This window comes from Theobroma cacao, chromosome 2 (assembly GCF_053813885.1).
Source record: "Theobroma cacao isolate CCN51 chromosome 2, ASM5381388v1, whole genome shotgun sequence".
Taxonomy (NCBI): domain Eukaryota; kingdom Viridiplantae; phylum Streptophyta; class Magnoliopsida; order Malvales; family Malvaceae; genus Theobroma; species Theobroma cacao.
In genome coordinates, this window is record NC_142640.1 from 43301696 (window position 1) to 43324847 (window position 23152).

Consider the following 23152-nt stretch of genomic DNA (forward strand, 5'->3'; position numbering starts at 1 on the left):
CCTTTATTATTTCTTAGAATTTTGATTTTTCTACTTTTTTTTCTACACAAATTTATATTCTTTAAATTTTTGAAAAACTTCATCTTTTAGTTTAATTAAATAGACATAAGTGAACTTAGAATAATCACCTATGAAAGTTTAAATCTCATGGAACGAAAATTTAAATGTCCTAGTTTAGCATGCCACAATAAAGAATTAGACTCAATAGTATATGTAGAAAATACTTAAGGTCTAAGCAAAGAACTAAATTGTTTGATGAAATATTCAATCCTTGATTTGAGGATACTCATATAGTTTGTAATAGCCTCCCTCAAGCTGATGTGGGTGACAAGTTTGGACTCCACCAAGCTTGCCATCAATATTTATGGGTATCCGCCTGTGCCTCCCTCAAGTTGATGGAAAGTGAACCCTTATACAATTTAGCAATAAGTTGAGTGTTTCAGCACTGAGTCCTTTGATTAACAAATCTACAAATTAATTATGTGAGGCAACAAAATTGAGAGCTAGGAGCTTCTATTGAACGTGTTCTTTGATAAAATGACAACCAAGCTTGATATGTTTAGTTCGTTTATGAAAAACTAGATTAAATGCAATGTGTATGGCTAACCTATTATCACAAAATAGAGGAATAGGTTTTGTAATAAAAAAGAACAGATCTTTTAAAACATTGCATAACCAAACTAGTTCTGTAGTTGGCCTATTTGTGTTGCTTAGCTTACTTGGATTGTTATTTGTTGGGCTACTTAGCCTGCCTAAATTGGTATCAACTCTTGGATCGTGACATCCTCCCCCACTCAATCCAACAACACTTTTGTTGCTGAGAAATACACTGTTATGTTACGATCATCCTCTCAAAACATCTTTACCTCAAATGACCTCGTTTTATACACTTTTAGCTTTCGCACACTTCTTTGGAATGCATTGTCTCCTTGGGCACTTGTTACAGACTAATCCTTCTTTACCTCAACCCTTTACTCTCACGAGTGGTTAGCTGCTGTGCCTATATCTTGAGCTTTATGGCCGTTGTTTGTGACAGTCCCATCACCACTAACCTTATTTTTTCTTAGACTATACGACATTTCGCTATCATTTGTTACTCTCCTAAGTGCAACTCAACACTACCCAATCTTAATGTGCTCTTAAGCTTTTTTAACCATGAATGATGGCACTTTTTGCCATTGCACTGGTCCTTTCTTTTTCCTTATGCAACATTAAGCTCCCTTAGTGTGATTGCTCATCGATCACTCTACACACTAAGTACCATTTTCATTGCTTGGATCCTCTTTGTCCATCATAATGGCTATGAGCTTTTATGCATGAGATAATCCCTTGTCAAGTGCAGTTCCTCACATAAGAAACATTTAAGGGCCTTCCTTGCCTTGCTCTTCCACTTGGTGATTGCCTTAGTTTAATGACAAAGCGATTTTTCGTCAACCTCTTCCTTTAACTCATTATCTTTCTCTTCCCCATCATTGCCCTTTTTCTTAGGCATGGAGAATAAAACCATTTTTGTCAAACTTGTGCAAATCCACCAACAATTTTGCCATGGTCATAGCCTCCATGATGTATTTGGCCCATGGTTTTTTCTTTTCAAAGCCTATGCATAAAAGAAAAAAGTGCCTCCCTTCCACCAAGATTGTTAATTTGTGACAATAATTAAAAGAATTGCTTAACACATTCACTTACCTCTCTTTGTTGGGTAAGCCTCCTAAGTTTGCCATATGTCTCATCATCTGCGTACTCAAGGTAAAACTATTTTCAAAACTCTTTCTAGAACTCCAACCAAGTGTTAATGGTTACTCCTTCAAGCTTTTCATTACACTTACATCCCTACCATAACAAAGCGATGTCCACCAAAAACATGGCTATAGAATTAATTCGAAGAGCATCCTCTGTGCCTTGAAGTATTAATCCAAACTCTGTAGGAAATTGTCCACCTCTTCTAAACTCAATTTAGAATAGACAATTGTTAAAGATGGTAATGGATCTTTATAGAGAATATTCGATCTTACAACAGCATAGGAATCATTCAATTCTATTAGAAACTGATGCAATTTTTCTTTTTCTTTTTCCCTAGCCAAGACTCCACACGTACAACTCCCACATCCTTATCCATGAAACCAGGAAAAACTTTCAAATCGATCCCAAAGTCTTTTCAGTTTTGCATAGTGAGCTGAGATTGTCAATTCACCTTGTCTAGTGTTGACTAATTCTCTTTTCAGTTCTTGAATTCGAAGTCAACTTCTTTGTGACAACTTTTCTTTTGAATCTCTCCAAATGACATAAGTAATGTTATGATATGCAACATTATTATGTAACTCTTCATTAAGTGAATTTTACAACCATGCTATTACCATAGCATTACAAGTCAGTCAATCATCCTTTTTAAGATCTCTTTCTTCTAGTTTTGGTAATTTTCTATCTACGAAAATTAGTTCGTGTTGCAATCGTAGTGCATTGACAACAACTCTCCTCCATGTTGAATAGTTAAGCCCATTTAGTGCATGGATACCAACAAATCACCTTGTCTATCAGAATTATCCAAATGATAGTGGAGTGGTTTGTTATCCATGGTTTTGGTAAAAGATTTCATAAGGAAAAACAACTAGGCACTGATGCCATGTAGAAAACACCTAAGATCTAAGCAAAAAACTAAATTGTTTGATGAAGATAAAAAACTACATAGAGGGCTATTTATAATAGTAAACTAAACCTAAACTTATTTAGTGTACAAGTAAAGTAAATAGCAAATAAGAAAGTATTCTAACCCTATACTTTCTTAGAATACATGTAAAGTAAAAAGAAAAGAGGAAAAGATTACATAAAGAAATATTCTCCCCAAGATATTTTTTTAGTACATAAAAAAATATTCTCTCCTTGATTTGAGGATACTCGTATATTTCGTAATAGTATAAATAGAAACCATATTTATTTCATGAATGCTAAACTTGTACATGCCATCATAAAAGTATCATTTTCCTACATATAGGCCATCCTTGGATATTATTACATTATCAGATTTTATTACAACTTTAAATCCTTTCTTTACAAGCAAACTAGCAAAAACTAAATTCTTTTGAATTTCAAAAACATGGAATTCATTGAGCAATATTAGTTTCTGTCCAAAAGTGAAATTCAACTTAACAATTTCTTTTTCCTTCAACTTTGGTTGTAACATGATTTTCTATCAAAATATCGTCTAGTTTATAAAATTCCATATAAGTCTTGAATAAGTTTCTATCATTGCATACATAAATTGTAACACTAGAATCCAACCACCAATCTTTACTTTTATTAGAACCAACAATCATATTCAATTTTGTTACCATTCCAATCTTCATTGTAGAAACCATGGCTACCAATTCCTTGATAACCTTTTCTACTACATTTTTTTTTTCAAGATTTTAGAGTCAAAATTCTTTCCTGCCTTCCTTGATTTACACTCACGGATCATTTGGCTTTTTTTTTCACAATGGAAATAATGCATATTTTTCTTATATTTTTTTTAAAGCCTATCTTGATTTTCAATGCAAATGACTTAGATTTCATAGAATTGTTAGAGTTATGATTTTTTCCAAAATTATTAGAATTCTGACTTACATGATTCACATTAGAATCAAAAGGCTAAAATAGTGCATCATGTGCACATTTTGCATGCTATTTACATCTAAACCATGAATTGTTCTATTGATAAAGAATTAATAGAATGCAAAACTTTCTTTCTATAATTATTCCAAAATTGGGATAGTTTAAAAAGAATTGAACCTATTTGTATTGCATTAGAAACCTTAACCTCAGGGTCTTTTAGTTTTGAAACTAAAACTTGTAGTTCATACACTTGATCCATGATAGGCAAATTGTCATTAATCTTAAATTCAAAATATTTTAAGGACAAAAATTTGTCAATACCTCATTTTCGTTCTTGTTGGTAGTTTCCAATGATCTTTTGGAGTCTTCATATTAGAATAGAGATCATATAGACAATCTGTCAAAGTATGTAAGATATGTCCATGACATATCAATTCATTTTCTTCATATTTTTTTCTCTTTGCCTTTTTGCATCAGAATCTTTATTAGTTGGTTCTGGAAGTGTAGTAAGACTTGGATCTAGAACATATTAAATTTTTAAAGCTGTGAGCAAAAACACCATCTTATCCCTCCAGCAAGTGAAATTGGTTCCATCAAACCAATCAAATTTGATGAATTCTTGATTCATGATCTGAAACCTCAAGTTTGAATTAGACTCCATTGAGAACAACTCTTTAAAATTGTTAGGAAAGTAATATAAGAAAAGAAATAAAAAGGCTTGAAGTGTACCATAACACACTTTCTTTAAATAGTTGTTGCCTATTATGGGGATTTATAAACAAAGACTCTTCAATATACAATAAACCTATTGTAGAATTCTATAGAAAGTTGAAGTCTGTTTTGGAAGTATGTTCTCTTTTATAAACACTAAACTAATGTATTTCAAAGTTGTATATGATATGTTTCAACCAAAAGCTGAGGGAAGGGGGCTAGTAGGGGTCCCACCCCTCACCCAAAGTTTTAAAATTTTATAATTTTCCTTTACTTGTTTTAAAATTTTATGGTTTTACCCCCATTTTTTAAAAAAAATATAATATTGCCTCTACAAATATTAAATTTTTAGTATAACTGTTTTATAGATATTGTTTTCACCCCCATACATCAAACCCTGACTCTACCACTAGTTTCAATTGAAAACACTGAATAATTAATCAATGTATTTCAACAGTTGTGTTTGTTGAAAACACTTCTCTTTATTTTAAGAGTTAATATGAAAAATCACATTTGAATAAGACTTGCACTAAACTTATATATTACAAACTATCTAATAGATCCCATGTCATGTATTGTCTAATCTGAAAGGAATCAAGAACTCACGAGAGGTCACAAAGCTGATTGATTAATTCTTGCATTATCGTTCAAGTAAATAGATATGTTCTAACTTTCTAAACTTAATCATTTATCTCCAAGAACTCTCGTCCTTCAGATATGTTAAATCTCATAATTAAAACACCTTGAATCTTTCGCATAAAATCTATGGGAAAAGGTTGAATAAAAATATTGCTGATATCTGCCGACCTGCAAAGTGCTAATTAATTTGATTTCAAATTTCCAATCATTTTCCAACAGAATTTCTCAAGGATAGAACAACTATTCAAAATAAAAGTAACCACAAATAATAATGTAGATTAATTTCGGTCCAAATACATACATAGTTTAAACATGTTACTGATACTTAGGCTTTGCTTCCAGCCATGCATGCAGGACTCATCATGCTATAACGAGGATAACACCATATATATAAACAATAGGCATGCATTAAGGGACATGGCAAATTATCAGTTACTGTGGATAAATTATTTAATCTACCAAATCATAGCTTATAAACAATTACGTTATCTATATAGAAATAATAATATCTTTGTTCAAATGGGTAAAAGTTTTCTGCTTCCTTGGTAGCTAGTTTGTGTTATTACATATAATACTAGTAGTATTATAATTATTAATAAACAAATTGAGACTTGATTGATTGTCTAGTTAGAAGCAAACAAGTCCCTGTTGGACACTCTTTCTACCAGCTATTGTGAAATATGAATGGGACGGTGGTACACCGCTTGGAATGAATGTAATGTTTATGCATAATTTTTTTTAAAGGCTATAATGTTTATGCATTAGCCTTGAATAAGACATCGAATTGGTAGTTGTGGAAGTTAATTAAGCACCAAAGTGCAATTATCCAGCTAAGATAAAGACCTACTTTATCTAATCTTCTTCTCCTTTTCCTGCACTCCTGTGTAAAATACCCTCACGTTCTTAGATTTTAATCAAAATTTTAACAAAATTTATTAATTTTTGAAATAAATACTCTACCTAAAAAATGCAAACACTGTTAACAGATATTCTGAAATGATTAAAATGTTTTTTTTTCATTATTAATTTAAAAATTATTATTATATTTTTAAAAAAAAATAAAACCGGTTAGTGCTCCCAAGGGAGGAAACACCGATCTCCCTTGGGAGCATCAATCGATGCTCTTTTTTTTAATTAATAAAAAAATTAATATAATTGTAATTTTTAAAAATAATAAAAAATAAAATTATTATTTCAATATTATCACGTTATCAAACTGTCGAAAACTTTAATAATTGACTAATTACTATATTTATGTATTTAATGAAATATATTTTTTTAAAATAAAATATTTATTTTAAAAATTAATAAATTCACTTGAAATTTTGATTAAAATTCAAGAAGATGCATAAACAGTTTTTTTTTTTTTATAAAAGCTTAGAAAAGTTGGTCACTGTTTACGCTGACTTTGAATATTGTGCAATCCAATTCCAAGATATTTCTTTAATGTGTATGAACTCTTTGATTCCTGGAATTAGGTAGATTTTGGTCCTTTTTATTCTTCCAAATGGCTTTGTGTTGGAACTTGGAATCCAGGTCGCTGGTTTTGGAAGTAATTACCTTTGTGCAAATGTACCAAATTTCGTTGATCTTAACTAAACTATAGCATTTCAACTCTCTGCTTTTCAATATTAGCAACTACACAGTATTGTTTTTTCTTTTTCCGTTTTTCATATCCTCATTACTTTTTATCTCTTTTCCATGAATATACTTTCCTTCATCATTGAATTGAACAACAGCATGAGTTTCGAACCAAATGAATTTTCTACTCTTTTTTTCCTCTCAAATAAAACTTTAATCATGTTTAAATATTCCACAATCTAGCCGGAATGTTCCTCCCTTCCACACTTGCCTACCATTAAATCAATTAAGTTAATTAGCAGTCAAAATATGAGAATTAATTAGTGTAAACTTCATATTAGAGTGTTAAAGATGAATTGAATTCTCTTTCAATATTTCATTACTTTTTAATATATTGATCATCACCATTTATATGGGTAATATTTACTTATAAAATGTAGAACTTATACTTTTAGATAGTAATTAAAAGCAGATTAAAAAAAATAATGAAATAGAACCAAATTCGTTCAAAAACTTAGAGGAAATTACTATTACATTTTAGAGAGATATCTTCAAGGTTTTGCTCCATCTTTAAAGGGATGCACCTTGAATTGATAATTAATTACAGGAGCTGTGAGTAGACCCAAGTTCACGTAGCTTGAGAATTTGAGGTCCAAGAAACCTTGCTATTTCGATTATCCTTCAAATGAACAACATAATAATATAGTAATAGAGTATATGCACCATTAATAAAACAGTGAGATAATACGTCTGTAAATACAATTTATTCTACAAAGCAAACAGCTCCTCCAAAGAACTCAACAAATAAATAAAAAACAAACAAACAAGTAATCCTGGTTGGTAAAACGTCCAGGACACATATCAAAAAAATTCAGTGCCCGCTAATTTTTTTCCTTTTATGATGTAATTATTACAGTTAATTCCTTTTATTAATTAATTTTACAAATGCCATTTTAGGAAATCTGTCGTTGATGACGGACTACTGGGTCTCGAAACCGAGACCTTCCACGTCCTTACCTCCCCATCCAGGCTTCCGCTAATAACCGAAACAACATCCCTCTGTTCATCCTCCTTAACCGCCGTCAACGACTTCACCGGCTTCTGGTGACCTTCCAAAACCGCCAAACAACAATATTCCCCTTCCAGTCCTCGCTGCCAGACTCTAACCGTCCGATCAGCGGATCCACTCATAAGCAAACCCGAGACGTTGATTAAGCATAGTATCGCCTTCCCATGCCCTCTCAACGCTCCCGTCACAACCATGTAATTGGCGCTATCCTCCCTTTCCCAAACCAATATCGAACGGTCACACGCACCCGAAAAAAGCACGGACCCCTCGTCGTTTAAGGCCAGTGCGTTAACCGCTGATTTGTGCTTCTCTAAAGTTGCCACCAACTCGTACCGCTTCTCACCTGACGGTTTCGCCCAGACTCGGATCCGCCTGTCAGCGGACCCTGTGTAAACTGTGCCGTCAGCAGAGGCAGCAACAGCGTTAATGGCGTCGTCGTGTGCTTTGATAGACTGTAAACAGCGGACATCAGAAGCTCGCCATATCTTAAAGGTTTTATCCCAAGAAACTGAGTAGATTAGACCTTTATTAACGGCAAGTCCCGTAACGGCGTCCGCATGTTCGATCCACAACCGTTTCACGTGACGGCGGACGTTGACATAGTTCTTTGGAAGAATGAAACGCCGTAAACGGTCATTAACGGTAGGGAGAGCGGTTAAAAACTTGTGCTGTTTAGTCATGGTCATTTTCCAGACTCGGATCTTACAGTCCTGGTGAGCAGTGAAGATCTTCCCGTTACAGAAAATGACGGACTTGACGGAACCGGAGGAGGAATCCTGGCTGTTGTATACATCGACAAGAGTGGAGGTTTCGCGATCGTAGACGTTAATTTCGTTAACAGAAGCAGCATACAAGAAGTTACCCTGAACCGCAACGCAGGTGATCGGATGCTTCGTTCGGGGGTTAATCGACGTAACGCTGATCTGAGAGACGGAAAAGCGTATAGTTTCGGGGAAGAGCTTTTGTAAAGAAGGGACAGATGGCAGAGTCTGGAGGGAGAGGTTGCTCTGAAGGCTGCTGCAGCTGGTGTCACTCGAAGAAGCTGAAGATGACGTGGCGCTCCCGCGATTATCGGAGGAGCTATCTGAAACGAGGTGTCCCTTCGAGTGTGAGGGGTTTCGAGGCAATGGAATGGTGGAGTCGTGGGTGGAAGTGTCGCGGGTGCTGGTCGAGCATGTGGCTAGCCATGATTGGACCTTCATGCCGGCTTTTGGGATGATCAACGAAGAGAGATTGGCTCGAGAGAGAAGCAAAGCATAACCTCTGTATTATATATAGAAAAAAACTTTTGAGTGCCAAAAAGCGTTGCCACGTGGAGCTGACAGGAAAGGATATGGTACGACCAAAGGGTCGGTCTCGGCGCGTAAGGGGGTAGTTTTGTAATTTGAAGGTAGTCAGGTGGGGTCTCTGTCCCAAGCTGCTGCTTTACAGTTGGGAGCGAGAAAAGGTCGGGGTGGCTAACCGCGTCCAAACTCGAAACCCAGCAAAGGCAAAAGGGCAGTGGGCTGTGGGAGCAAAACCATGATATAAAATATTTGAGAAAATTTCTTCCTTTCTTGATAGGAAAATGGGGGCTTTTGAGGGTGGGGCTTTTTTGGCTTTGGCTTTTGTAATGATTGCATTTTTACAGGGCGGATTGGGAGATATTTAAGCTGTCTTTTGAATCACTCGCCTTCTTTCAAGGAAATAAATGAAATTTTTGTGGCAAAAGTTGAATTCAACACCACTTAGCTGTTCCAATTTTTTAACTTGTAATGTAAACGTAAAAGATACTCCACTAGTATACGCTGATTTAATTTGATTCTACCGATAACTTTTTCTAATCGAACTATGATGTACTTGTTAGATGTTTTTATAAAATTTTTGTATGAATTTATATTATTTAGTTTTATATTTTATCAAATTAAATTAAGATAATTTGATTTTGATAAAAAGATAATATTGTAATTCATATTATAATATAAAAAAGTGAGTTAAACTCAAATATTATATGTGAGTTTAAAAGTATAAATTTGTATAGGAAATTCTAAATCTTATAATAAGTGAGACTAAGAATCTATTATATGAAAAAAATGTTAGGTCCCTTCTCTTATTTATAACATATAAAGATCTCATTTATTAAAAAATCATAAAGAAAAAGAGAGTAAGATACTATATTATATCTTGAATTAAAATAAATTTATTTGTACATAAAATTTTTCGATACTAAGTTTGTATGTTTAGGATTTAGCTACCTCTTTCCATTCCCTTCAAACGGTGATGAATGTTGGGCAAAATGCAAGTGTTGGCCCAGGGGCGGAGCAAGTAACACTGCCGATGAAAGTGGAATGGAATGAGGGGTCAATTCACGGAAACAATAATAATAGGTCATTCAACAGCTTTTTTATTGGCGCCAATGTCTTAGGTTTGACTTTTACCTTAATAGTGCCAAATAATTCATTATTCTGCTAAGCCAGTGAGGGAGGCAGGCAATCGTTTAGGATACAGTCAAGGGCAGCACAGTTTTGAATATAAGCGGAGGGAGCAAGGAATTACGTACAGGTAAAACAAAGACTCTCCATCCGGCAAACAAGAAAAGGAAAAATGGAATCGTCTTGTTGCGGCCTTTGTTATTTTTCCAACTCTTTTTTTCTTTGTTTGGTTGAATGGAAAATGAAAAAAAAAATTTATCTTTAATTTTTAATCATAATTATATATATATGTATTAATTTTTAAAATAAACATTTAATCTCAAAAAACTATTTTTCACTAGACATAAAAGTTGAACAGTTAATCAACTGATAATATTTTCATTTATTTGATGACATGAGAATATTAAAAAGATAATTTTACTCATTATTAATTTTAAAAATTACTATTATATAAATTTTTTTACGAAAAAAAATTCAAAAGAGCACCTTATTTGGTGCTCCCCTCCCTTAAGGAGCACCCAATCGATGCTCCCTTTCCTTGAGAAACATCTGTTGTGGGGTGATCGGTCGACAAGTGGGGTCAGCCAACGAATGGGAGCATCGTCGACTGGCCACATTATTTGAGAGAAAAAAAAAAGTATTTTAGTCATTTTATTATTTATATTAATGGTGTTTATACTTTTAAGATGAAATATTTATTTTTAAAGCTAATGGACTCGTTCTAAAATTATGATTAAAAGTTATGAGATAAATGTATTTTACCCAAAAACAAATACTAATACAATGGAGTATGCCATAAATCAAATTTGGATTGGTTTAATTTTCCTAATTTCTCGCTCTAATCATGGGTTTATGTATTCAGTATCAATAATGTCTTTTACTAAATTAGTTAATTTTTTGTCTTTTACTAAATTGGTGAATTTTAAGAAAAAACATAATATCTAAAAATATTTTAAAATTATTTATGAAATTTTAAATAAGTCCTTAATCTTTTATTATATTTTTCTAATTCATATATTTTCATTTTAAACAAAATAAACCCTTATAACTAATAGTTAATTAACTATTGTTAATCAAAATGTCATTTGTCATTCTATAACATATGACATGCTAACATGTCATCATTGATGATAACGTGACATGTTGATATAACATGATGATATAACCATATATGTGACATTTTTCATTCTTCATGCCAGTGTCATATGATATAAAAAATGACAAGTGATATTTTTAACTAATGACAATTAGTCAATCATTAGTTATAAGGATCTATTTGGCTCAAAATAAAAATATATAAATTTGATTGAAAACAATAAAATCATAAAAGTTTATTTAAATTTTCTTGAATAGTTAGGGGGGTTTTTTGAGTATTATGCCTAAAAAACCCCTCAATTGGTTAATTTTTTGTAAAAAGAAATTAAATCATATAAATGTTATTCCATACTTTATAAATTATCATTTTATTTAATTTAATTTTTATAATTTTCACACATGCAATTAGAAAATCCTATTCATTCTTATAGTTACTTAACTTCTTTTTTTAAGAGTTTAATTATCCATGTAAGATACAATTGTTGAGTTGATTTGCAACTCAAAAGCTGAAAACTCCTATTAATTTAAGTTCTTGATTAAATTACCTTATGCGGTACTGGAAAACTCATCAGAAAAGTTTAACAACCGTGATGGATTTCATTAGTAATTTAAAATAATATATGATGTTTGTGCTATTAGTTAAAACATTTTATATAACTGTTCTGATCACTTAAAAAAAATAAAAGGAAAGTTGTATACTTGTGTTCATTTCTCGTTTTGCTTATTTATTCTTTCTACCAAACAAAGAGTTAAGTATTCGATAATTAGAAAAAAGCATTCAAGATTGGGAAATAAAAGGGATTGAAGTCATTAAACACATATGATAGCAACCACAATGTTCGTGATGCCGGGGGTTATAAGACATATCTCTTTCACTAAGATCATAATCAAATTTTTAATTTGCACTTTACGTTTTAAAAATCTATAATTGCGTTCATGTCACTCATCATTACAATTTTTAAAACCAAGTGTACAATTTTCCAAGCTTAACGAAGAGCCTTTTCTTTAAATCCTTCTTCCTCAAAGTACTGTCGTTACTCATTAGGTGACTAATTCTTTATGGAGAACAAGATAATTAACTACACCACTTGCAAATTTTGTAGTAATTTAAATGACAATAATTTTGTAGTCAATTAATGGATGTTTCATTGCTTTGACGGCAGATGCTTCGATAATGTCAAGCTAAGGGGACATATAAAAAAATGTTATGTTAACAAGGACCACACTATACGAAAAAGCTCATTATTTGCATAACCTGATCGTTCACTTTTTTTTTTTTGGGATTTATGTATGCAACTTGTTGCCCTTGTGAAAGCTCCACTATTCGCCATTTAATTAATTAGCATTTCTTTTTACTGTTGCTTTTACAGTTAATTAGTGATTAATTTATTGGGTTAACGTTTCTCTTAGAATGTGGCTAAATTTTGGACGTAAACTTTGTGAGATAGATGAACAATCTAAGACAGAATTGGTCCTTTCCACGTAGTTTGGAAAAGTGACCATGGGTACAAAGTTGGGTATTGACAGGACATGATAATTAATTGAAAATTAAGGTCAGGTGGACTTTTGAAACCACATGGTAATTAATGCCATTAAACTCATTTCATCATGCATGACGACATATGATTTTTTTATTGAAGCTACAGTGCTTAAATTATAAATATTGTAGTTAAATTGCACGTTAGTTTTTGTTAGATTCATGATAATTGAATAATGAAATAATAACTGATTGTTCTATTTGGATATTTGTTTCCATCAATTACAATAGTATGTGTTTATTATTTACACTAGGTTCAAAGCCTAATATATTAACATAAACATTACTATGCATAACAGGGAAAAATTAACCATACATGTGGTATTATAATATATTCTACAAGTCCTAAAATATTGATATACAAGTTAATAAGGCATGATTTACATAATTCATAGTAAGAAATATGCATGAATAACTTATTTTTTACATATTTACAACATTCGGGTCCACAAACCCTTGCTTGATGTAAAAAAAAACTACCATCAATATTGTTTTCTAATTGTGATCAGTTATCTATTCAAGTCTATCCCTTTTAATGAAATTTTAAACTTGATTTAGATTTATTAAAGAAAGATAGATTTTGGTTTGCAAAACAGAATTAGGATTCAAGAATATAGTTATGTTTCGAGAAGGTATTAGCACTCTCACCATGTTTGTTTCAATAATAGTACCTATTAATCATGCGTTGTTCTATAATAATTCTTAATTTCATATTTATTTATATTTCCCTTAATCCTATAATTGTGTGTACCCAATAATACTTGAAAATTAATATAATCAAGTTCGATTAACGAGTATCCAAAGGGTGATACACATACCTTTTCTAAACCTAAGATGGATATTAAAAATCTTACTGAAACCTACCTCAAATTCAACACAAGGTAATCGAACCTTATGTTATCAAGTTGGGTACTCGTGGACACCCATATAAAGCCAACTCATTAACATCCATACTTCTAAACTATTCAAAAAAAATTAAATAAGCCTCTATTTTTATTTTGAACTAAATAAGCTTTTATGACTAAAATTAACTAATTGCTATTAGATAAAATAATATTTTTCATTTTTATGCCTTATACTATTGATGTGGCATGCTAATCATTTGTCATATTGAAGGGTGAGACTACCACATGGTCAATCTATTCTATCACATCAAAATGTCATGTTATCATTCACTATAATAAGTGTAAAATCCTACTCTAAGTAAAATGATAAGTTAAGAAATCTTTAAGTGAGCATGTGAAATTTTTATTTTGAAACATGAAATTTGGTTTCTAACCTTAGAAAAATTAGTGTTTTAGTATGATATTTAGCAAAGTTGGATGTTTAAAAGAAGTCCAATTGGATAAGTTTCTAAGTGTATTTTTGCATACTGGAGCAAATGTATCAATACATGACCTTCATGTATTGATAGATTTAGTCCAAAAAGCTTTTAAAAGGGGATTTGAAGAACATGTATCGATACATGTAAAAATATATTCATAAATTTGAATTCTTATGAACATTTATTGATACATAACCATATGTATCAATAAAATTTTTCTAGAAATCGATACACCAATGTATCAATACATACACTCAATGTATCGATGCATTTCGTTGATTTAAAAAAAAAAAGGTAAAATGTATTCTTTCACCCTAGACTATAAATATGTTATATTTTTTTAGGGTTGGCAGCCCTCAACTGTTTTTGCAAGGTAAACCCTCAATTCTAAAGTTCTTACAATCCATTTTAGTTAAATCACCATTTTGATGATTTAAAAGCTTGGTTTTTAAGTTTCTATGGAAAAGATGACATTTTTAACTTTGAAATCCTTGAATCTTGATTTTTCCATCATTGAAAATATTGTTTATGTGCCCAAATTTTTCTATTTATTTCTAAAGCTCAAGGTTTTGTGATTTTCCTAAGCATCTAAGCTTATCTAAGGTAAGAATGAAGGATTTATGAATTTTTAAGCATTTATTATGTTAAGTAGCAGTGAGTTTAAGCTAGAAAATTAGTTTTCAATGAATCTGATTAATTTTGAAAATACTTAAAATGAGTATTACAAGATTTCTAGTCTAGACAATGATCGAGGAATTCACTAGAGAGAAGTCATTATTAAAGTTAGAGGTTGAATCTCCAATTAGGTGAGTGTATACACCTCTTCAAGTATTTTAATATGTAAATGAGCATGATTTTTATACGAATGATTTGATGTATATGATGAAATATTGTTTTTAAAGAATGGTTTATCACAGGATTTGAGTTTTAAGGTTTTCAACTAGTGTTTGAAAGAATGACTAAAGGATTTGATTTAATAATGATTGATTGTATATTGACACCAATGGTTTTCCAATCGTTTACTAATCTACTGTGTATGTAAATATACTATTATGTATAAGTTTTCAACCAGGGTGGACAAGCCCTTTCAAATGTTTTTCTTCAAAATGAGATGAATTGTATGATATACATGCTTGACATGATATAGCATGTAAGATATGATGGGTGCATGAGTTCCATCTATGAGGTTATGACATGTATACCATGAGATGTACGTGTTAAGAATATCATTTACAATATGGACTAAGCATGAGATGAATTATGAGATTAGACATGTATGCCATGAGATGTATGTATTGAGTATGTCATGTACACTATGGGCTAAGCATGGGAATGCATTATGAGATTATGAAATGTATGCCATGAGATGTATGCGTTGAGAATTTCGTATACACTATAGGCTAAGCATAAAAATGGTTTATGAAAATATTTCTATGTTTATGATACAGGTTGTGCATGAGAATGATCTTAAACTTGAGGAATCTTGTGACAATTGTGGGGATTGATCACTATTCGCTAGGGCAAGACCACTCAAAGATTATGGATGAAGCCAATATGCCACTCACTCAACCATGATGATAGTTCACACTAGGTGAAACAAACAGTAGCGAGGACTTTGTCCACTACTCACCTCAATGAGGTGGGACCACTGATAACTCTCTAATATAGAGTTATTTGAGTTTAAATTTGATAGTAATTTAACTTAGTTCTTATAATAATACATAAAAATTAGTAAGTTTTATTTAAATTATTTTAAATTAGTTAATTTAGGTGAGTCAATCTAATCTTAATTAATTTTATACTTAAATTGATGTTAATGTGATTAAGATAGATTGTTATTGATTTATTTGTGCTTTTGTAGGTATTTGATAAAAGAATAATTTTAGTGAAAAAAAGAGAGCAATTTCAAAGTGCAAACTTACACTACATATATTTTGGTATTTTAGCTATAACTCTATTTACAGAGTTTCAAATGAAGCTATTCTTAGACCATTGGAAAGATAAGAGAAAAATCTACAACTTTTATGTTTACTACTTCACCTAGTTCGGCTTAGAAGATAGCCAAAAATCTTATCGAAGTTGACATACTGTAACAATCCTAGAGCAATTACGATTTCTGTTAATTAATTGGGCAAGGCTGTGACCCATGTAGTATGATGAGGAAATTCCAGTTGAAATTGACCTCTTTCTTCACCGAACTTGGCCTAACTTCAAAGCCTTATAAAAATAACCTTTTCGAGGACTTTGAGGAGAGAAAAAAGATAAAAAAAAAAAAGGCTAGATTAACAATAGGGAGTCAAGCCACAAAGTTATTAAAGGTAAGAAGAATTTGAAGGATTCAAGGAGATTTGGAGATCAAGAATACAATTCTTGGGTTTTTCTATCTTTTTGTTATTTTCTTATTTTTCTTAATTTGATTTGAATGTTTAAACTTTATTCAATGATGATGTGTAACTTAATAGGGAACTAATTTATTAATCTAAGATTATGATTGAACTCAATATGTAGTCTAAATTATTTATATCTTTTTTACTTATATTTGATAGATTTAAGTTGTTTATTTTATTCTATTCTTAATGCTTTTGATTGACTGGCCACCAATTAGTTGAATTGGAAACCTAGGTTAAACCTTGACGAAGGAGATCTAGGTAAATCTAGAATAGAATAGCGTATGATCGAATACACTTAGTTGATTAGGTGGTTTGATTTGCATATGGGGTAGACATACACCTATAAGCCATACGTAGCCAAAATTAGAGTACGAACTTAATGAATCTTTCTTCAATATAATTTGCATAGATATATAGTAAATTAATTGAGAGGGGTATTTTTATGAGAAACTCGACAGAGACTTGTAAATAATTTAGGACTCTAGGTTAGCAACTTAATCCATTAAATTGAGTTAAAAGAGAGAGACAATATTCAGATGAAGTATTAAAGGATATCATAATCTTAGGTCTGGTAATCACTAGAAGTAATTTTACTAATATATTAGTTTTAATTATTAGTTTATTAGTTTCAATTTTTCTTTTTAATTTTAATTGTTTAGATAAAATTAAGGTGTGTTAATTTTAGTAGTTAATAATAAAGATTAATTCAATTCTCTATGGGATCGACACTCTACTCATTTCTATATTATCTTTGCGATACGTATACTTATGTGGGTAGAAATTGAAGAACAACCACTTAAAGATTGTGGGTGAAGTCGATATGCCATTCAGAAAAATGCACTAGAATCCTAGGTACTGAGGATTAAATCACTATTCGCTTAAATGGGGCGAGGACCAATCATTGCTAAGAAATGTTTATGGTTTATTAGAAAGTTTACGATTTTATGCTTATGAGTCTATGCTATGCGTATTGAAAATGATTATTGATATACATATTTAAAGGTGTTTAATATGCTGAATGAGTATGGTTGATATTATATACACTAGTACGAAATGAATGTAGGCTTGATTAAACTGAATCTTAGCCTAATAAATGGTCCTAAGAGATGATAAGACATATAAAGTGGTTATATGTAGAACTTTACCCAAAAAAGTGGGTTATGTGCCTTAAGTATTGATACATGAATAACATGTATCGATACATTTTAGACAGAAGGCATTCTGTGTAAAATGTATCGATATATTCCCAAATATATCGATGTATTCTTTCCAGAAATGAGTTTTCAAGTGTTTTCCAAAAGATTTTCAAAGGCAAAAGGTTTCCAATGGTTTATGCAAACTTGTTTTCCATGATATGATATTTAAATTGAGTTTAAATGCTATGTTTCATTATTATTATGGAAATGAAGGAAAGATTTATGAATCATATGTATTTACAAATGCATGGTTACAAAAAACTCCCAATTTGGCTTCTTTCCTTTCTCGTTTCTACTTACAAAGTTTTAGTGACTCACTCGTTATTTTTCTCCATTTACTTTTATTGCAGATCAGTGATAGCACTCTCTTACTAACAACTAGTGTCACAGAGACATGATTCGTTCATTTTTCATTGGTAAGTGTTTAATATACAGATCAATGATCCATTCAATCAGATTATGTTCTACTGACGAGTCGATCTTTATTTATGTTTATGTTTAAATGGATAATAAACATGTTTATGATGATGTAGTCAATGTCATGCATAAATGTGCAAATGTGGCTCGAGAGCCTATATGGACACTCGAGGGTGTTGATAAATATTTATATAATATTGTGTATGAGATTATGGCACTCTGATGATATATGAGATTATTGCACTTACATTGTTTATATTGAGAAGTTTCATAACTATAATATGTTACCTATGGTTGCATGCATGAGATTACAATGTATGCGTATGGATGATTGAATGTATGTTTTCGCACATGATTATGAATGTCTAATGAATGAATAGAATGAGGCTTGCTTGGACGTAATGGGCTATGCCCATTAAGTCCTTGCACTAGTCAAATTCCACCACAAAATAGGATGTGACAACAAGTCAATATGCCATGTCAATCTATGTAGCATAAAATAACGTGTCAATTTAACTTATAATAGTTAACCAACTGTTAATAATAAAGGTTTATTTGTCACAAAAAAATATACAAAACTTGATTAAATACAAATAAAAAATAAGAACTTATTTAAAAATATTTAGACACCTTACAAGCTTTCTTAGCTGCTATACCTTTATATTTTATGGCAATTCATTTTAGGCTATCTAAATTTATACGGTCTAAATCTTAATTGGACTAAAATTTAAATTAATATAAAAATAAACCTAAACTGAAAATAAGCCTAACAATAAGGATAGGTGGGCCAAAATGAGAATTTAATTGGATGAAAAAAAATTTTTAAAATGTGATTTATTTTAAGAAAACAAAATTAACTACGTCAAAAAAAACTAATTAAGTTAAAAATAAATAAATATCTATGATAAACTCATCCGAATAAACTGAGGTGTTTGAGTATAATTTAATTCAAGCCAAATGGTAAAAAAAAATCTGTATTTTAAATAGACTACTAATATTAAAAAAGTTTTATTCAACTATGTATGATTATAATAAGATGTATATATTATTATACACAGTACAAAATATATAAAATGTTTTGTAAATATTCTAAAAATTACATTGTAATGGAACATGTGTTTTATTATAATAAGATAATACACATTATTGAAATAAAAAGCACATGTGCGAGAGACAAATAAAAAAGATTGTAGATATTCTAATAATTATAATATAATTAATTACATATTTTTATAAGAAGAGGTTCATATTATTATTTCAAAATGAATATGTTTAATTGTAATAAAAAATACATTTAGTTTAGCTACTATTTCCTATTTTATACCCAAAGATAATATGGTAAACTTTCACTAAATTCATTGCACTTGACGGGAAAAGTCTCAACCATTACACTTAACTTTCATTTTATAGTCTCATCAAATCAAACTTTCACCTCGATCGTTACGCTCCTCTATGTTTCTTGTCCTCTATAGGGACTGGCGTGGGATAGGGCCTTGGGGCAGACAATTTTAGAAAATTGAATGCAAGATCGATGAAAAACTGGTTCGGCTTTGTTTCCGAAGAAAACTTCTACGCGCCAATAACTCTAACTTAGTTCAAGCCAAACCCCACTTTATTGTTCTTCCAACATAAGTTACAAAATATAAACAAACCCAATTGCTTGTAAGCAAGTAGTAACTATATATATAGAATCCAACAAAACTTCCTTTTTACGCTCTATTCCGGGAGGGGATCGGTTTTAATCCGACTTTGGTATAGTTAATTTTATATATATTTTTTAAAAAAATAAAAATTTCATTAATTTTAAAAACTTATATGTCATAACAAATCTTAAATCTTATAAATAAAAAACTTCTAATGACATAAGAAGTCAAGCAATTGAAAAAAAAAAGAATAATACACATATAAGAGGACTAAACTACTCCACACAAAAGTGATATATAGTGGAAATCGAATCCCCGAATAAATAGAAGCTTATCCCATACATCAAATAATTGCCTAATCCTAATTCAGATATACTTACCCATTTATCAAATTACCAACTAATTCAAAACTTGATACTAAAACAAACATCAAAACCACACAAATAAAAAGAGACCCAATATTGTAACAAATTACACACAAAAAAAAAGCTATAATCCAAGCCTATTGCCTTGACTTACAACATCCAGAAAAAGCAAAGCTCCAACAGGAGTAAACGGTCCACCCAAAAACAGACTTATGGTTGACGTCACTTGACCTGAACATATCAATTTAGGAATCATCCCTTATCTCAAAAGCTCTGATAACATTCATGCATCCATCTTCAAGCAGGCAATCTGGCTCAATTCCTTGAAACTTTTTCATGCAAAACAACACTTTTGAAGCCAAACACCAACCCATCAGAAACACTTTCACGCGTCCAACAACATCAGCTGGACATCTCATCTTAAAAAACTGTCTCTTGTCATTTGAAGCGTCCTTTTACTGTTCCTTTCTTAGCTTTAGCTCTTTCCGCTGCCTCCCTTATCATGTCTGCTAGCAGCATATCCTCATCTTCCTCACAAGTGAAACCCAATTTATTTTCAATTGAGCAAGCAACCTTCACGTCTTTCATTAGCACTTCATTCTTATTCTTAAAATCCCCATTTGATAGAAATTTATACCAATTTTCTCGTCTTTTCTACTACTCTTCCCTCTACTAAATTTTCTCCCTTTCTTTTTGAATCTAACTTGCTTCGCCCCCCTGCTCCTCACTATTTTCTCATCAACCTCTTCATATCACCTCTTTTTTATCGTTAATTTTATGTTTTAGATATGGTTTAAGTTCGATTCTGATGTTAAATGACTTTCATTTATTTTGTTTTATTCAATAACATGTTCAAATAGTCCCTTACTGAAATGCTGATAAACTTGTTTATGGTCTTCTTAATTTTGACATAGATATGATTTTGTATTAATTTTCTATGTCATAACATTAATGATTATGAACTGCTCACGCCTTTTTAGCAGAGACTTATTCAAGTAATTATACTCTAGGGCTATTCATACACACAGGACTTAAACAAACTTCTAACAAAAAAATTTTATATGTAATATACATACTTTTTTTTAATTATTTATAAAAATCCATTACATTCTGAACAGTAGAATAAAGACAGATATTTCACATTTACAAATTTCAATCTTTTCAATTAAAATCCAAACTTAAAACCTTCAAGTTATAGAGTTTCATCGATACACACTTAAGAGAAAGCATCTTTGTATACAGTATCAGAAGCTCAGTGCTCTGATGTTTGCCTGCACTAAAGGCTCCTTAGTCGCTGCATGTTTGGGAAGTTCTCTATGGCTGTTCATTCTTGACTTCAGCCGAGGTTGCATTTGCTCTTTCCTTGGAAACAATTACACTGCATATGATTAAATGGTCGAAACAGTAAGATACCAACGTCAATCACATGAAAATACATATGTTATATAGCAAGAGAATTAGGCTTGTAGAAACGAACCGAAGGAAGCGAGTGAGCATAGCAGCTTCCTTAAAGTCTCCACCTCGGCGGGCTTTCATTATTTTGAACATGAGAGCGAGCTTAATCTGAGTGCGGGCAGTTTGCTTCACGATCAATTCAGTTGCTTCTTTGAGTTGATAGCATTGCCTTTCAATCTCTCCAAACCGTCCTCTTAGTTCTCTTTGTTTCTCTCTTATGCATTTTTGATCTTCTCTTATCTTTCCCGTCTCTGCTTTCAGTCGCTCCACTTGGAGCCTCGCTTTCAAATTCTTCTTCAATATCTTTGGTTTCAGCGCCTGCTGCTTCATCTTTCTAGGTGCCATGTTGTATGGGGTTGCTATAACTTGTGTAGCTCAACTTCTCAGTCCAAACAGATTGAGAAGATGATGTTGATGAGTGAAATTATGCCACCAGCACAACCACAGTTTAAATAGCAAGTTACAGCAAAAGCAAAGCCGCGTCATGATTAGGAAATAGAAAAAGAAGTTAGAGCGAAACGTCACAGAACAGAGAACGAAGAATAAAAGAAACATGGAGGAAGGATCAATATATATATATATATATATATATACATAATTTTGTCAGGGAATCGGGGAGTCGCCCGGTCGTTCACCTGACATCGCGCGATTGAAGATGTTCTTATAGACTGGATACTGGGCTTTGTTTATTTTTGGACTGGATTGAAATTGGATGGACAAGACCATTAAATTTTTGGGATTCTAAACTGTTTCAATGACTAAAATAAGATTTCTTATAAAGAATAATTTTTGGCATCGCCCGGACTCGAACCGGAGACCTTCAGTGTGTTAGACTGACGTGATAACCAACTACACCACGACACCAAGTAACTTTTTCTGGCTGAGACAGCCAATTATTTTTATTTTTGTTGACAGTAGGAATTCTTCTTTCTGTTTTTCACAAAAAGCCTAAATGGGTTCTTCGATAATAAGAATAGGACAACAGTCTAGGTTGGGCCATCGGCATCCGATAGGGAAGAATGAAGAGGAGGGAGCGGGCGTAGTAAGCCCCTCAAAATTATAAAAATTTATATATTTTTAATTATATTTTAAAATTTTATTTTTAGTTTTTAAAAATTTTATAATTTCATCCCTTCAAATCTTTATTTTTCACTTTCATCCTTTCAAATTTAAAATCTTTTTATTTTTGTCCTTTCAAACCTAAAATCTTACCTCCATCTAGGAAAGACAATGGGAGATGCTCTATTGTTATTAGTCCATTGATGTCATGTTCATGTTCCAATCTAATGAAAGAAGATTGGAGGAGCCTTCATCTTACCCAACAATTGCTACTTTCTTTGCCGATACTACTTTTTTTTATTGTATATGGGTTTTATTGATTGTATATTTTAATAATTAATATTAAAATATTATATTATTTTGTCATGTTATTATTTATTATTTTACGAATAAAATTAAAAATTTAAAATTTTACATTAAAAAATGTAAGTTTATTTATTTTTATATTATCATACATACGGATAATTTTGTAAATTTATATTACATTTTCAATAAAGCCTTTCAAACCAAGCACTACAATGTAATCTTCTCAACAATCAAATCCATGCAATCATCACTTTTTCATATTATACCAAACGCTGCAAAATTATCTTTCCGGTGATCACATTACTAACAATATACTAAACGTAACCTTAATAAAAAGCTACACTGTGAGACCTCAACCCTATAGGC

At 31.4% G+C, this 23152-nt stretch overlaps 2 protein-coding genes and 1 non-coding gene across 3 annotated transcripts; all 3 read right to left on the reverse strand.

The window, feature by feature from the left end:
* Positions 1-7237: 7237 nt before the first annotated feature.
* Positions 7238-8848, reverse strand: LOC18609618 (Transducin/WD40 repeat-like superfamily protein). The gene has a single exon (XM_007044817.3). It carries the CDS (start codon positions 8788-8790, stop codon positions 7459-7461), a length of 1332 nt encoding a protein of 443 aa, XP_007044879.2. The 5' UTR covers positions 8791-8848; the 3' UTR covers positions 7238-7458.
* Positions 8849-21114: 12266 nt separating this feature from the next.
* Positions 21115-21836, reverse strand: LOC18609619 (uncharacterized). Its single transcript, XM_007044818.3, has 2 exons — positions 21444-21836; positions 21115-21344 (listed from the first exon to the last, which is right to left on the reverse strand). Exons 1-2 carry the CDS (start codon positions 21764-21766, stop codon positions 21281-21283), a joined length of 387 nt encoding a protein of 128 aa, XP_007044880.1. The 5' UTR covers positions 21767-21836; the 3' UTR covers positions 21115-21280.
* A 375-nt stretch (positions 21837-22211) lies between these two features.
* TRNAV-AAC (transfer RNA valine (anticodon AAC)) lies at positions 22212-22285 on the reverse strand. Its single transcript has one exon. It is a non-coding gene; the product is annotated as a tRNA-Val (tRNA).
* Positions 22286-23152: the final 867 nt, after the last annotated feature.

Bases quoted from the DNA above. Each gene is read 5' to 3' on its own strand.
- LOC18609619 (XM_007044818.3), bottom strand. From the start codon at position 21,766: ATGGCACCTAGAAAGATGAAGCAGCAGGCGCTGAAACCAAAGATATTG. The intron at 21,345-21,443 runs GTTCGTTTCTAC...AATCATATGCAG, and splicing joins ATGCTCACTCGCTTCCTTCG to TGTAATTGTTTCCAAGGAAA.
- LOC18609618 (XM_007044817.3), bottom strand. From the start codon at position 8,790: ATGAAGGTCCAATCATGGCTAGCCACATGCTCGACCAGCACCCGCGAC.